At 39.7% G+C, this 14,670-nt stretch overlaps 1 protein-coding gene across 1 annotated transcript in view; it reads right to left on the reverse strand.

Annotated features, from left to right (window-relative positions):
* Positions 1 to 14,670, reverse strand: part of TRPM5 (transient receptor potential cation channel subfamily M member 5) — a 38,845-nt gene that overhangs the window by 15,860 nt on the left and 8,315 nt on the right. Inside the window, exons 5-14 of the mRNA XM_051804004.1 lie at positions 14,343 to 14,407; positions 12,352 to 12,543; positions 10,951 to 11,053; positions 9,968 to 10,086; positions 8,987 to 9,337; positions 6,597 to 6,728; positions 5,199 to 5,322; positions 2,976 to 3,121; positions 2,120 to 2,232; positions 650 to 745 (exon numbers count right to left, since the gene is read on the reverse strand). Of these exons, the coding sequence (XP_051659964.1) occupies positions 650 to 745; positions 2,120 to 2,232; positions 2,976 to 3,121; positions 5,199 to 5,322; positions 6,597 to 6,728; positions 8,987 to 9,337; positions 9,968 to 10,086; positions 10,951 to 11,053; positions 12,352 to 12,543; positions 14,343 to 14,407 (1,441 nt within the window). The remainder of the gene's footprint in view (positions 1 to 649; positions 746 to 2,119; positions 2,233 to 2,975; positions 3,122 to 5,198; positions 5,323 to 6,596; positions 6,729 to 8,986; positions 9,338 to 9,967; positions 10,087 to 10,950; positions 11,054 to 12,351; positions 12,544 to 14,342; positions 14,408 to 14,670) is intronic.

Here is a 14,670-nt window from a genome sequence, read left to right on the forward strand (position 1 = left end):
TGGTAGAGACATAGCAGGGGTTTCAGTTCTCAGTCACAGATCTATGAGTGGCCGGGAGCAACTCACAAAATCTTTGTGCTCAGTCACCCATTTTGTGTGATGCTCCCTCTAACTCATAATGTTCCCCAGGGCTCATCTTTTAAAATATGAAGGAAGAGCACTAGAATGGTGAGAAGCCAACTCAATATAAAATTCCCCAGTACTGGTGTGTGGAAGTACACCTTGGTAGGAAAGTATGCAGTGATGCACTCAAATAATGTAAGATTTTGCTGAGAACCTTCTTTCTGCTCAGCTCAGTAATGTGATAAGTTCCTAAAATCCAATGTATACCAGCCACCTTGAGCTAAAGGGAATGTCAGGAAATGCTATTTGATTCCCAAGGTATTAAGTAGATTCTTTGTTCTGTAGAAATTACCTGCTCAGAATGAGTAAAGTGGTGTCTCATTAAAGCAGTGCTATATCCCTGCTATATTCCTTTCAGAGAGCAACAACAGCAGTCATCAGAGGGCACAGCACTTTCTGAGGAGTAGTGATTTTCTTGGTTCTTTAGCGGCTCCTTAGATCATTAACTGGTCACTAATCCACAAGAAGTGTCCTGTTTTGTGACTGTTGTCATATGAGATATCTTAACTAATGATTTTAAACTTACCTATCTTCTTCCTTGGAAAAAAACAGTGTCTTCTCTGTATCCCAACTGTCCAGCTCTCTTGATGGCTCTGGCTCATTCTTTGGTTGTTTTTCCTCACTGTAAGGAAATAAACTCATTAGTTGAAAGATGATGCTTAGTCATTTTTCACTGTTAAATTGGCATTAGTACAGAACTGCTAGCATGTACTTATCTTGGACTTGCTCCACTGGGAAGCTAGCAAATAATGCATAATCCTTACCTTTACAAATTCTGTTTATTTTTAAGGAGAAGGCTGAAGTCATCCACGAGATTCAGAGAAGTGATAATTGGCATGCATCACAAAAATGGAGCAGGATGCTCAGTTTCTTCAAATTACTTATGATTTGAGTAGAAATAAACCCCTCAGTCAGTCTTAGAAGACAATACCCCAATTCTCCATTCCTAGTTACTCACTAGCAATTAAGAGAGGAAATGCCAGAAGCAGTAGAGAACGTGTCAGTTCTTGCATTTACAGGTAAAGGAGGCCAAAAAATGGAAAATTTGAAAGGATTACTTTGATTATGAATCATAATTTAAACTTTTCCATGAAAACTTTGCCAAAATATCACATTAAATGAATTTGTGAATCTGGCAGCCAGTATGGCAAGAAGGTCATCTTTAGTGATACTGGCAGAAGGAAAGTCTTAAGTCAGCAGTGCCAAACAAGTTTTTCTCTTGATTTATGTGGTTTAACAGTTAATAAATGTATTTCATAATAACATGTCATTCCATAGTGCCAATTCTGATGATTTGTATATGATTTAAGAGGTTTTCTTAAAGTTTCAGATTCTGGATTTTTATGACTATCTGAGCATCTTGGCTGCTCTTTTTTTATTTTCTGGTTTTTTGTTTGGTCGGTTTTTGTTGGTTTGTTTTTTGGTTTTTTTTGGGTGTGGGTTTTTTTTTCAAGAAAACCTAAGATTCAGGTCATCTTCATTGTGACAAGAAGCTGAAAACTACAAGCTCCAATGGTATGCCTGCAAAAGACTAATCTGAAAATCTTAATTGATTTAATGTCAGTCCTGTGTTTTTAAACTTAACTTATGGTTATCAAGGCTTGTGGCTGATAATACTGCCTTGTGATGGCTGTTTTCCTTGAAAAGATACAGAGGTTTGAACCAGGCATCTCCAAATCTAGAAGAAGCAGACAATGCTACACCTGGAGATATTCTAAACATTACTGTATAGAATCTGGAGCTGACAGAATTCCAACAGGCTTTTCTGTGGACTGTGCAAAATAGAAATGATCTATATGAAACCAGACATTGATATTTTAAGTATGAGAACAGGCACTAACACAGGATGCACAAATCACTGAGTCCCCTAGAAAACTGATTTGGTTAATAGCAGTCGTTTTGACACTGAGGCAATATTACTGTGAGTCTGAATATTTTTTATGGCTTATTTTTCATCACTTACTTATCTCTTGCATCCAAATAGTTATGTTTATACCTGAATGCTATTAAATTTGTGTAGATTAGGAAAGGACACCAGAACCCACAGATTAACTTCAGGATCCGTGTGCTCGTAGACATGTCTCCCCACCATATTTTTGTCAGGAAGGCCTGAAAGTCAAGAAAACAAGAGATGGCTTTAACACCAAAAACCCATGCTTGCAGATGAAGTGCACCTATGTTCTGTGACACAGTGAATGGTCTGGAAATCTCGAGAGCAGGCACACCTTCAGAGCAAACAGGCACTCTGCATGTCCTTCTGCAGATGTTGAGTATGCAAAGAGTTATTAAGAGACCAGTGGAAAAAACAGCAAGTCAAATGGAATTAAACAACATCTGTAGTACTAAAAAGTGCAAGTCAGGCACTGGAAACTAAAAGCACCATCACTCTTAATTTGGCTTCATGTATGTGGAGAGAATTCAAGTTGTGAGAGCAAAGCTGAATAGTAATTTGATTTAACTTTTTTCTATGAGCTCTTTCTTGAATCTGAGCAAGGAGTTACCTCACATCTTGGAGCAGCTTCATCATGCCCCAGGCAGATTTACAGTGCTTTTCTGATGCTTCTTTGTGAGCAAGGATGGAATAAAAAGCAAAAAGCACACAATAGATTAAAGGCTAAACCTTCTCAGCACACTGGTCTGTGGGCCAGCTGGATGAAAGGGTGGGCAAAGGGGCAACTATGTTGCTTTGGCAAGGACATGGTATAATGTCCCCTTCGTATGGTGCTAGGGAGAGAGGAGAGTCCCTTCTCCAAAGAGTGGCTCTTGGGGGAATGCATTTCATAGTGTTGTTCAGTTGCTGTGCTATTCTCTTCTGTGTCCAACTTAAAGCCCCAGGGGTATATAAAACTTACCTGGACACCGTCATGTGCAAAGAAAGACTTTGCATCTGCTTCTGTAGCCAGCTGAAGGCAGGTGGTTTTGTTCCAGTACTGATTTTTCCTCACCAACAGAGCAAATGCTCTCTCCTCACTGTTGTGGTAGCATTCACTAAACAGTTCTGTCAAATGAAGGAAACATAGACAAACACATCTTGTAATTTAAAAGAAAAATTAAAAAAAATAATGTCAGGCAAGAGGGCAATGTGTATAGGAGGCAGCACAGCGGCAGCAAACCCTGAGCACTGCCAGATGCTCCTTGCTACACCAGAGACTTCTGCAAGGCTGCAGTAATTGAAAAGAGCCTGAAAGAGCTAAGAGGAGGTGGGAGGGAGAGAGGAAGGATGCTGGACACAAGAATAACTCACTATGGCCTTATGCGTGTGTGTACATGTTTTGGGGCAGAGGGCAGATGAAACAGATTTGCCTTGGTAAAAAAAAATCACTGTAATTTTAAAATTGCCACTTGTCACAAAAAAATTGAGTAAATCTCTCAGTACTTTCCTTTTACTTCTTTCTATCTGCATGCACTCTTCTCAGCACGGGGCCTCTGACAGGTTTGGGGTTTGGGTTTTGTGTGTTTTTTGTTGGTTTCGTTTGGTTTTTTGTTGTTTTTAGTTTGTTTGTTTGTTTTGTTCTGAGTTTGGGTTTTTGTTTTGTTTTGTTTTTCTTTCTTCTTCAGAAAGCATAAGCAATTTCTTGGAAACGTCAATATTTGTTACAGTCTCTCCTCTGTAACTGCTTCATGTGGAGCTTTAGGTAATATCAAGCAAAACTGTATCACTTGGGTGATCCACTTACACTTCGAAGGATGAGCTGCCATGCTGTCTCCACTCTCCTGACTAAACAAAAGGAGCATCTCAGCTTTGGCTTGTAGACAACAAATCCTTGGTTTTAAGACAGAGGTATTTGACATCAAATAATATTAGACTTGCTAGGGTGTTATGGCATAGTTGTTTCCAGAGAAACTGGTCCTGGAGCTTAGAAACTAGGATAAATAGTCCAAAAAAGTCAATATTTTCTCATTAGACAAGATCTGGATTCTTGTGTCTGTTTCATTCTACTGATTCACTTGATTATCTCAGTACCTAAGCCAGCCTACATCTTGTTACACTGTGAGGGCTGGAGAAAAGGATCAAGTGCGCTTAAAATAAGCCAATATACAGACATCTTTTTGAGTTGATGTGGTATTTGTCACTCTTAAAGAAAGTTTGTTTATGTAATATTGACAGCGTTATCCGGGCCAGAAACTAAAATTGAGGATCTGATCTAATACTTATCAAAGCCAAGGAGCAGACTCCTGGATTAGGCCCTGTAATTCCATGACTAAATTACTTGAGTCCTGTGATTATACGAGAACCTGATTTTTAATTTTTGTGAATAATAATGGCCCTGTGACAAGAAGGGAAAATGTGATGTGTGTATAAATACTGTAGCAACGCCTGCATGAGCCTTCAGCTGCTTGATGTACAAGCTTCAAGGGAGAGGAGCCTCTGCATTTGCTACAATGTGTGGCATATTTTAAAACCCTCTGTTCATGGCAGGTCTACCCTCAGGTATGGGTTGAGCTGAAGTCAGGTCAGCAGAGAAGCTTGTGTGCAGACATCTGTTTCTAAACCAGGCAAAGGGGAAAGGGCTCAGCATTCCGGCATTGCAGATGCCTGGATGCTTTACTGCTGTAGGGAGGGGCAGCTTGTCTGCTGCAAAACCAGCCTGAGCCTCACTGCAGTTTGCAGTGCAGTTAGCCCTCTTCTGGGTGAGGTAATCTCAAATTATTTTTAGCAGCAATGACAAAACCTTAAAACTTGTTGCTTTAGTGGCCCTTACAGAGCAAGCGTGATATAGCAGGAATACCAGGCTGCTGTGAGCCTGGAAGCATTTTGGTTATTCTATCTTCCACGTCACTGTAATGCACCTCGTCCTAAGATCAGACACTTAAATATCAACAAGCAGCAGGAGAGTAATTTCTTCCATGCATTTCAGGGGCCAGTCTTGGTTCAGTGATTTTTTCCAAAATGATTGAGTTTTAAGTCTTTCTGTGGTATCTGAATGCTTGGGACTGCCTGTGCTGCAAGGCTGTTAAATTATTCATGAGAGTTGACCTTTTACACCTCAAACAGTATTTTTTTCACTTGCTTGCCTTCCAATGGCAGTTACTTCTTAAATTTTCTGTGCCATTCAAAAGATGCCATTACTTACCAACAGCGAGCTGCTCATACTTGGCCTCTTTCATTATACAGGCTGCTTTGGTCTCCGTCTCCAGGCGGGACATCTCTTTAAGGATCTTGCAGGCTGCCAGAGCTGAAGCTACACCCTCCCGGCCCTGTAGAATTGAAAGGAGTGCTGCTGTCACCCTTCACTGGGGGGCATTTTTGAATGGAGGAGACTCCACTAAGGAGCACATCTAACAACAACGAGAAATTAATGCGTATCTCCCCTTCCAAGAAAAATTTTTGCTCAAATACAGATTTGAAAGTCCAGAATATTGATTGAAATGACAGTTTTGATGATTGAGAATTGAAAACCATATATTCTGGATGCCCTATCCCTAGCAGTGTTCAAGGCCAGGTCAAATGGGGCATTGAGCAAACTGGTCTAGTGGGAGGGCCCATGGCAGGGGGGTTGGCACTGGTTGATCTTTAAGGTCACTTTCTACAAAATGCTATGATTCTGTATTCGTAGTTCTTGTGCCTTGTAAGGCTGGAGGCTTCTGGGTCCAGGCCCTTACAGGGTCCTGATTTGGGGTAGCAGTCAAAGACTAGAAAGAGAATAATGTGCTTTGGAAATAGAGCAATACAGTCTCACAGTGCTGAGATACCTCCAACATGGCTGTGCTGAGGCCCTGCATAAGGAAGTAGGAGAAAGGAGGGAGCACAGCTGGCAGAGGCACAGCAGTGTCACAGAGCAGAGACGTGCCTTCTGGTCACAAGGCTCCACAAACACAAGGCTCTGCAAGGTGCTGATGCACACGCACGCATACTCGCAGCCTGAAGAGCTGTGCTGCAGTTTGTCCCTCCCCATGACTCCCTCCATGCCAGGTGCACTCCTCTGGAAGGTCAGGGATGGAGTCTGATAGCTGTTTCACTCTGTGGGGGCAGGGAGGCTCCCAGATGCAGGAGACAGGGCCTCGGTTGTGGGGGGTTGTAAAACAGCAGCCAATTATGCCAGCTTGAAGCTCAGCCTTTGAGAGCGTGGTGCTGTTGTTCCCTACACACAGAGCACGTTAGCTAAGGACACTTCACTGCACCCTCTTCCCTCCCATCACGCTTGGACCCACTCAATTGACCCATTGTAGAAGGCACAAAACCTGTGCCTGAGAGTGTTGAGTCATCAGGAGCAGGGAAGGGAGGGCTGACTCTGCCGCAGAGGTTCAGGCTGTGCTGATTTACACCTGCTGCTGCTCTGCCCTCCCTCCATCAGACCCCCTGGCCCCCACTGGCATGAGCCATGCAGAGATGAAAAGCCCTATAAATGCCACCTCCCGTATTTTGGAAACAAACCTATCTGTCATCTGAGCTGCAAGGCTGAGCAAAAAAAATCTCGTAAACTTGAAATGCGTTAATATTTCACCTGGAGCAGCTACAGCTCAAAGCTTACCATAGCCCAGAAATAGTTTGCCATCTTGTGCCGGTTTTGAAGTACTGCCCATACAAACAAATCCCTCCAAGGATTTTCACTTTTCTGGTTCATATCCAAGGGCCCAGGTAATCGCTTTGTATTCATTTTATCCTGAAATATGGTTTGTAGAAATTAAAACGTGCTTTGCAGTCCGTTCCATGCAAATGACATGATCTAAGCTGCTCTTGGCCTTGCCAGCTACTTCTTCTTTTGATTTTTTTTTTCTTTTCTGTAGAACTAAGAGGTAATTAGCTCATTCTGTAGCTAGTCAAAGGATCCTTGTGTCCCTATTACAACTCAATATGTGTGAGAACATTCTGGATGAAATGGTGACTCCACTGAAGCCGATGGTAAAATTCTCATTGACTTTATTAAGGCCGGGATTTCACTGCTGGTGTGTAATATCATACAAGACAAACCTGTGATTAACTAATCTGAGCTTGCTTTCAATTATATTTGACTCTGCTTGACTGCCACAGAGGACATGGCTTCAGAGAAAAGGGAACAAAAGGCATTTTATTTCAACAGAAATAAATCTCGCCAAGGCCCTGTACAGTGCAAGAGCAGAGTACGTCAATACCCCTTTTTAGTCATTCCTTTGAGAAACCTTTCACTTGCACAGGGAGCAGTTTAAGTAGAACGCTGCTTATTCCTTTAGCACTTGATAAAAAATTGTCCAGAGGAAGTGTAGCCACTTAGGTCAAGTTCTGAGTTTTAAGTATTTTTTAAAACTACCTTTATATTTATCGCATTAATTAGAAGCAGCGAGAGTATATTTATTCTTAATAAAACAAGTTTTTTGTGAGAATATAGTTTTTAATAATTTGAATTATGGAATTCTCTTCAAATTTATTTTAATGGCATTTTGGGGGGAGGTTAGGGGTGGGTTTCTTCAGTTCGTAGTGAGCTATTTAATACATTGAATTGCCTTGAAAACCTTGCAGGTGACAGACATATCCTAAAAGTCTCACCTGTCTTCATAACAACTAGTTCCTATCTTGAAACAACACGCACAATTTAGCAACAGTGACACTGGTGTCCCAGTACTGTTGCCAATGACAATTGGATTGAGCCACTGTTGGGAAGCAGACATGGGAAGAAGCTTCTAAAGGAAAAAAGTTAGTAGACGGCGTGATCTGATATCTGAATTGGGCCTTATTTACAGCACTTGGCTTTAGCTCTTTTACTGCCAAATGCCAGAAAGGCAAGTGAGATTTTGGGGCAAATATTTATTTCTGTAAAATTTGTAAATCTGGAGTTTGCTTAATGACTTCAGAGGTGGTGTCCCAAGTTGTCTGTCCTTGGGAATGAAGAAACCGTGACTAGATTTAAACTTAACTTTTCATACTACCAATTAATTTAGAGATTACAAAACAAAAGTGATTTAAGATCTTTAGTGAGAATTTTTTTAGTAGTTTTTTGTTTTAGCAGTTTTAAGATGGAATTAGAACTTGGCAAATAACAAATGGCTTAATTGTTTAGTTTATCTAAAACTAAATCTTAATGAAGTTTCTCTATATGTCTTTGTTTTGAAATCATGCATCCAAACTTATTTTAAATGCTTTTTCAAGAACTGTGTTACTTAGGAGTTTCAATATTAAATATACTGTCAAAATGCAAAAATGATGATGTATCTATGGCACAGTTGTGGACCACAGACATTCCACAGATGTACCCATATCATGTTATCCTTGTCACATGGTGGCCAGCGTGCTTACCAGGGCCACTTCACACAATCATTCTTACTTCTTGCTGTATGTTATGTCACTCAATAACAAGATTATCATGATCTAAAGGCAAGTATCATATACTGCATATTATTGAATATCCAGTCCACTCGTACACAGTATAAAGCTGGGACTAGTTTCATGGATAAAGACTACCATTTTCAGACCTGAGATTGAAAATGTCCATTGCCTGCTTTTCTTTCTCCTAGAAAATACTACCTTTCAAATACTTCTGCTTGAAGTTCTGTACAAGCAATGCAGATTATTTTCATGTCTAATAAAAAGTGAGAGTGTGAAATACAGGGGCCTCTGTAGATTGTGAAACAAAGGCCATATCTTAGCAGTAGATCAAGGTACAGTGAAACCTTGCATAAAACCCCGGGGGGGAAGAGAGGGGGAGAAAGAGGAATCACAATCTATCTTAGAAATAACTTTCTTTTCCTTTTTAATTTTGAAATTAAAAAGATCAGACCATTTCAAATGTGATAATAATTGACTGAAAAAACGGATGAGAAACTGAAGTGACTATTCTGTCATCTTCCCTTTCCTTCCCTGCCCCACCCCAAAAGGCTAGACCTAGTTAAAATTGTTCAAATTGTAAACTGGAGTAGAGCAGAGCTACGATGTCAAGTTGCTACTCACAGATTTTTTCTTGCCTCCATGTCTGAGGTCTTGATAGAAACCTTTCCATGCATCATGAAGAAAATCCTTGAGAACTCTAGAGACCTCACTGAGAGCAAAGAGTGGGCAGATCTCCTGCTGCTCATTTTCCTGTTGACCAGTGAGCCCTGCCAAGGTCAGCTTGTTTTCTTCATGCTTCTTCAGAAGAAGTTCATAGAGGAGACATTTCTGAGAAATGGAACAGTAGAGTCGCTGCAGACGACTGTAGGTCAGGAATTCATATATGTTAGCCCCGTTGTCAATAAATAATCTTACGAATTCTGGTTTGTCATTGACCAGAGCATCCATCATCACTTCCTCCAGGTCACAGGACTACATTGATGAAGGGAGGAAAAGAAAAAAAAAAAACAAGGAAGTTTTTGGGGGTAATCATGGCTGGATGACAAGAGGTAAGGTTTAACATGGGGACATGCATTGTCTTCCACCAGGTCAACAGTGGGTACAATGAGAAAGAGGTAGAACTATCTTGATTTCTCTGTGATAAAATGTCTGTGCAAGCAATAATGTACAAACATCAGCACAAGTAGCCTGCTGTAGGACTTGTGGTGATGTTGGGCACAGATTGCACTGCATATTTATACAGCAGTTGAAAAGAGTGACATTCTTCCTACCACCTTCTAACAGTAATATCTTCCTGTTCTTGTGCTTTTAAGCTTTGGTTTGTTTGCCTTAAAGACCTATACAGAAGGGGGAGAAAGATTCTTGCCCCCAGAGAGCTCGAGAAAGAGATCATGACTGCTGAATTATTCCTCTGTACTCAGCCATTTTGATACAGGGGACCCTAAAGATAAACAGCCTCAGGAAGCATTATACTGCTGCCCAATCTCTTAGTGGAGTGTGCAGTAAGGTAGTGTTAAAAACTGAAGCCATCTTTTGGGATGTTCCAGTGTCCTGTACACATTGGATTATACACCCATTGTCCTGTAAGATAAAACCTGGTACCTTCCACTCCACGTCACCATTGAATATTTCGCTTTTAGCAATGTCAAGTCTATTCCAGGCCACTGCCAGCTTCAGTTCATCCAGATATTCTTGGGCCTCCTGACTCTGACTTTTGCAGGCTGACAAAAATAGGAAAGGCAAATAAACTCAGTACTTTACACTTATGTTTAATTTAATATAGTATTGGTACTTTGGTTAGCAATACAAGCTCTCCTTCAGCTATCACAAATCTGTGGGTTGCTTAGCCGGGAACTCTTCACAGCAGTTTTTTCTTGAACTAAGAAATATTAATATTCAAATATATTTTTTTTCCTAGCAGAATTCTCTATTAAACCATTAAGTTTAAATGGCTGTTCACTTTTAAGAGGGACCTTGGCCTGTAGAAAGCAGGGGACAGGACTGGCTGTTGTTTCTACCTTGTTTCAATTAACACACCAGGAACAGAATGTCTTTCCCCCTCCTCATGCTAAATTTAGGCTAACACAAACCATTAAGTTAACAGAAACTGAAATACATGGCAGCACAAGTAATGTTTTCTTCCACAAGATACAGTGGAGATTTCTTATAGCAGAAATGGATTATTTCTGGAACTAAGGCCATTCTTGTCTACTTGTGGGTTTTGTTTTTGTTTTCTTGGCTTTTTTTTAGTGGTTTGTAATTGGGATAATATACTGCTCCGATATATTTTAGTTATTCTGTGACCTCTACTACTAAGAGAAGCAAGTGTTGAAATAAAGGAGCAATTAAATTAGTATAATACAATAGCATAAGACTAAAAAGCAAACGGTAGTTTAAAGCAAAGTTACAACAGCTATGGTAACTACCACAGTTAATTCGTCAATAAACAAACAAAAGAACAGTGCATCAGAAATGAAATCTGATCCAACAGCCAACTGAACTTGCATTGGAAAAAAGTGAAATATATTTATGGCATAGAAGATGTCAAAACAAGCATTACACTGTTCTGTGTTTATTTTTCTTACCTTTTACTAAAGCTTTTAAAATGACTGTATCTAGTTCTTCTGAACCTTCTTGCTCAAAATTGTGCAGAGTTAAAAGATGCTGGTGTGAAATAATGTTTTGAATCTGTTGGGAGTTGAAACACAAGTCATTTTACACATTGTCCTACTGCTGTATATTAGTGCTTAAGAGCCCAGTGAAGATCACCCATACCATATTTTCCAAAAAGTTACATTCTAATTGTAAAGATGAGGTTTGGCAAGAAGACAAACATTATTAATTGCTCATATATAAATAAGTCCTAAGGCAAGGAGGTAGTTACTGCTTTTCCAAAGTCACCTAGCAGGATAGGAGGAATCAGAATGTGGATATCCTGAGAACCAGAGCAGTGCTTTAATTAAAAGATCCTTCCTTAACTCACATTCTTATTTGACTCATAGTCATGCTATAGCCAGCATACCACTAGTTTTGTTTTATCTCATCCTGCTTTGACATTTAAGTTTTGCTCTCAGAGTTGTTTATTTAAAAGCATAGTCTCTAACTCTTCTTTGAGTAAAAGTTCTCAAATATTGATATATACAGGAGTCTTCTCTTTCCTTCTGTTTGTCTATTTATTGAGTTTTCTTTCTCACAGTGCAGCTGCACTGAGACTTTGTGAGCATCTGGCAATATTGCTTCTATATGCCTTTCATCCTCTTTTGTTAGTAATCTGGTAAAGTTCTTCCTGATGAATTCCTGATAAATTTAAACTTTTAAAGCTAAGGATTATGGCAGGGACTGCAAAGAATAAGTAGTGGGTCAGGTCAGGTGGACTTAGTTTATCTCAGAGGCACACAGTGCTCTTCAGTTTTCATAAAAAGATGATTTCAAAGTGTTTTTTTTGTTTCTAAAAGGCTTATGCATAGTGGTTTAAGTCCAGCAACCTCAAGACAAAGAGTAAGGAAGATCTATGAATCTGTTTTGTCCTTCTTTTTTAAGAATAATATTTTAAGAGCAAGCAACTGACAATAGATAGGATAATTTCTGAACACACTTTATTCTATTTAATTTATTCATGCTTGTCCACAACTAGGTTTCCATTAACAGCTGTAGATCATGAATTAGGTCTCTTCTGTCACAGCTGCACAAGCTCCACAGCTGTGGATATAAATAATGCTTCGTGTCCTACAGAAGGACTGTGGAGTTCCTGGGTTCTGGCTGTTACTTGGGGAAATAATTGATGAAGGACAGAGCCCTAAGTGTTCAGCTGAATCACTGCAACAACAAAGTAGTTTGTATGATCAATTGAGCATTTGATTTTTATGTTGGGGGGGTATCCTGTAACAGTAGTGTCAAAGCACTGGAGAACCCAAAACTTCTGAGCAGCTTCTTGCCAAACCTGTACTGAATGGGCTACCGAAGCTACAAATGTTAGGAGAGCTCACTGTTAGTGTCCAGTGAAGAATGTCCTTCCACAAGAAGCTTTCTGCAGGGAATTTCTCCTTAAATTGCTTTTGAACAGCCTCTGGCACGATAAGCTGTGGGTCATTCATGAATTCAGCTAAGATGTCAGCTGTACCTCCAGACCCTGCTAAGATAAGCCAGGGAGCAGAATTTTCCAAACCGCTGCAGACTCTCTGTAGTTTAAAAAGTACATTTTCAGAATTCACATATGGAAAGAAAATGTTATTCAAAAGAAGGACTTCTAGGAAATTAGGAGTAAATGTGTATCTAAACCAGATTCACTATGGAATCAGTCCAATCCTCTAAGCTATTATTATTTTTCAGATTCTGTAGCAGGTCATACATGTATAGGCCCCTGACTATGCTTCTTTTCATGACACATCTGCTGAGTAGCTAAGCAACCTGATTTGGACAAACAATGCATAAAATTTCTTTGACCCTGACTTTTTTTCCCCCCTGAATTCTGTGTTTCAGCATAGTCAAGTGCAAGAGTAGCTTTACACAGAAATTATTAGCAGGCTTTTTGACATAGCATTTTTTTCTGCCTGCTACACCCAGCAAAGATGTGCTGAAAGTAAGGAATTTGCCTGTGGGAATACAACATTGGGCTACAGGAAAAAACACTGAATCATAGCAACTACAAGAGTTAAAGGCTATTAATTCTATTACTTGTGCAATTAGAATGAGTAAGGCAGGTAGTTGAGAGAAGAAAGCAGAGACCATGGCATCAAAACTGCACAATGACTATTTGCTGCCAGTCTATTTCTTCCTCTGGAGTTACACAGGACTCCATTGATTCAATTGTTGTGCAGAGTTTTTTCTCTAATTTTGGTGTTGAGATTTTTTTGAGTTTTATAAAACTGTGGTAGTCTTTGGTGTGTATCATGCAACTTGTAATTAAAAAAAATGATGTTCTAAAAAAGTGTGACCAGTTATCCCTTCCCAGTAGATTCCCAGCAGCTTCAGCCAATCACATTTGGTCTCCAAGTCATGTTATTCTCTAAAACTTTGAACAGAGGATTTATATGTCATAATTTGTGATTTTTCTAATCCAAAAATATAGGAAACACTGCAATATTTAGCTTCTGAAAAAGAATCTCAAGAAGTGACATAATCCTAGTTTAAACAGTGAGATTTTTAATACCAGTGTTTGTTTTAGTCCAGCTGACAAAGTTATGACAAGACACAGGGACTGGAGACTGAAATTAGAAAACATCATCAGAAATGAGTCACTATTCTGAAAGAGGTTACCGGCTTGCATGGCACAATCTCATCACTTGAAAACTTGAAATTATGGTTAAATTATGTCTCTCTGAAGGTACTGTAGACAGAGACTATTATTAAGAAAAAAAACCAAAACAAAACAGAAATCAAGGAGTATGTCCTTGTTAACAAGCTCTTAAGTTGTAGAACTACTCAGGAAAAAAAATCCAAACTGATCCTTCAGTGAAGATTTGGGATTGTTAGCAGGCAACATCCAGTCTTCTATCCTACAATGTTCTTTTGCTCAGTGGGACTAGGATACTATCATTTTAAATGGCATGTCTAGCAAACCTGGTCTTGTACTTCCTCTGAGCTCTGGGACAGGCAGTTGTCTCATAGTTGCTGGACAGCACTGAATGATTCATCTCTTTTTTGTATGTGTTCTCAAGTAATAGCACAGAATTTCTGTTTCGCTAGATCTGGAGCTGGCTTCTGTGAGTTTGTTTTGGTTTTGGATTCTTTCTTCCCACTGTGCAAGCTGGCAATGGAAGCTTTAAGGATCAGCTGGTGCCTATTCAGAAGGAAATATTTCTCCCAAACAAATACTGGCAAATTTAATATTAACAGAACTCAATTCTTAATGGTGTATAGATATGAAATTTGACTTTATGTAAAGTGCCAATAGATGTGTTTGTCATCCAGCCAAATTTTCCATTAATTACTTGGCACCAGTTAATTTATTTTTCTAAAGTTGAAAACAGCTTCTTACCTCAAGTGTGCCTGGTCCTCCATTTACGAGTAAGCAAAGCACAGGGATCTCAATGCTACCTGTTCCTGTGAAACAGATGGTTTAATTTTTAAAAAAGTTGAGGGCTTTCACAAAGCTGTTGCAGTTTCACCAACCCCTCAAAAACACTTGTCCTCTTCCGCGCTGTTTTGGTGCCTACACAAACCTGCAGAAGTCAGGTAATTGCAGAAGCAAGTGGCAAAGGAAGAGAGTAACACCATCACCTACCAGACAGGGTCCTGGTCTAAGATTCAGGATGAAGGCACCTTTGCCTCTGACATCTTGTGTGATCCTTAGTAAGCAGTCCCAG

This window comes from Manacus candei, unplaced genomic scaffold, assembly GCF_025592945.1.
Source record: "Manacus candei isolate 608988 ecotype Guabito, Panama unplaced genomic scaffold, ASM2559294v1 h1tg000060l, whole genome shotgun sequence".
In the NCBI taxonomy this organism is placed as follows: domain Eukaryota; kingdom Metazoa; phylum Chordata; class Aves; order Passeriformes; family Pipridae; genus Manacus; species Manacus candei.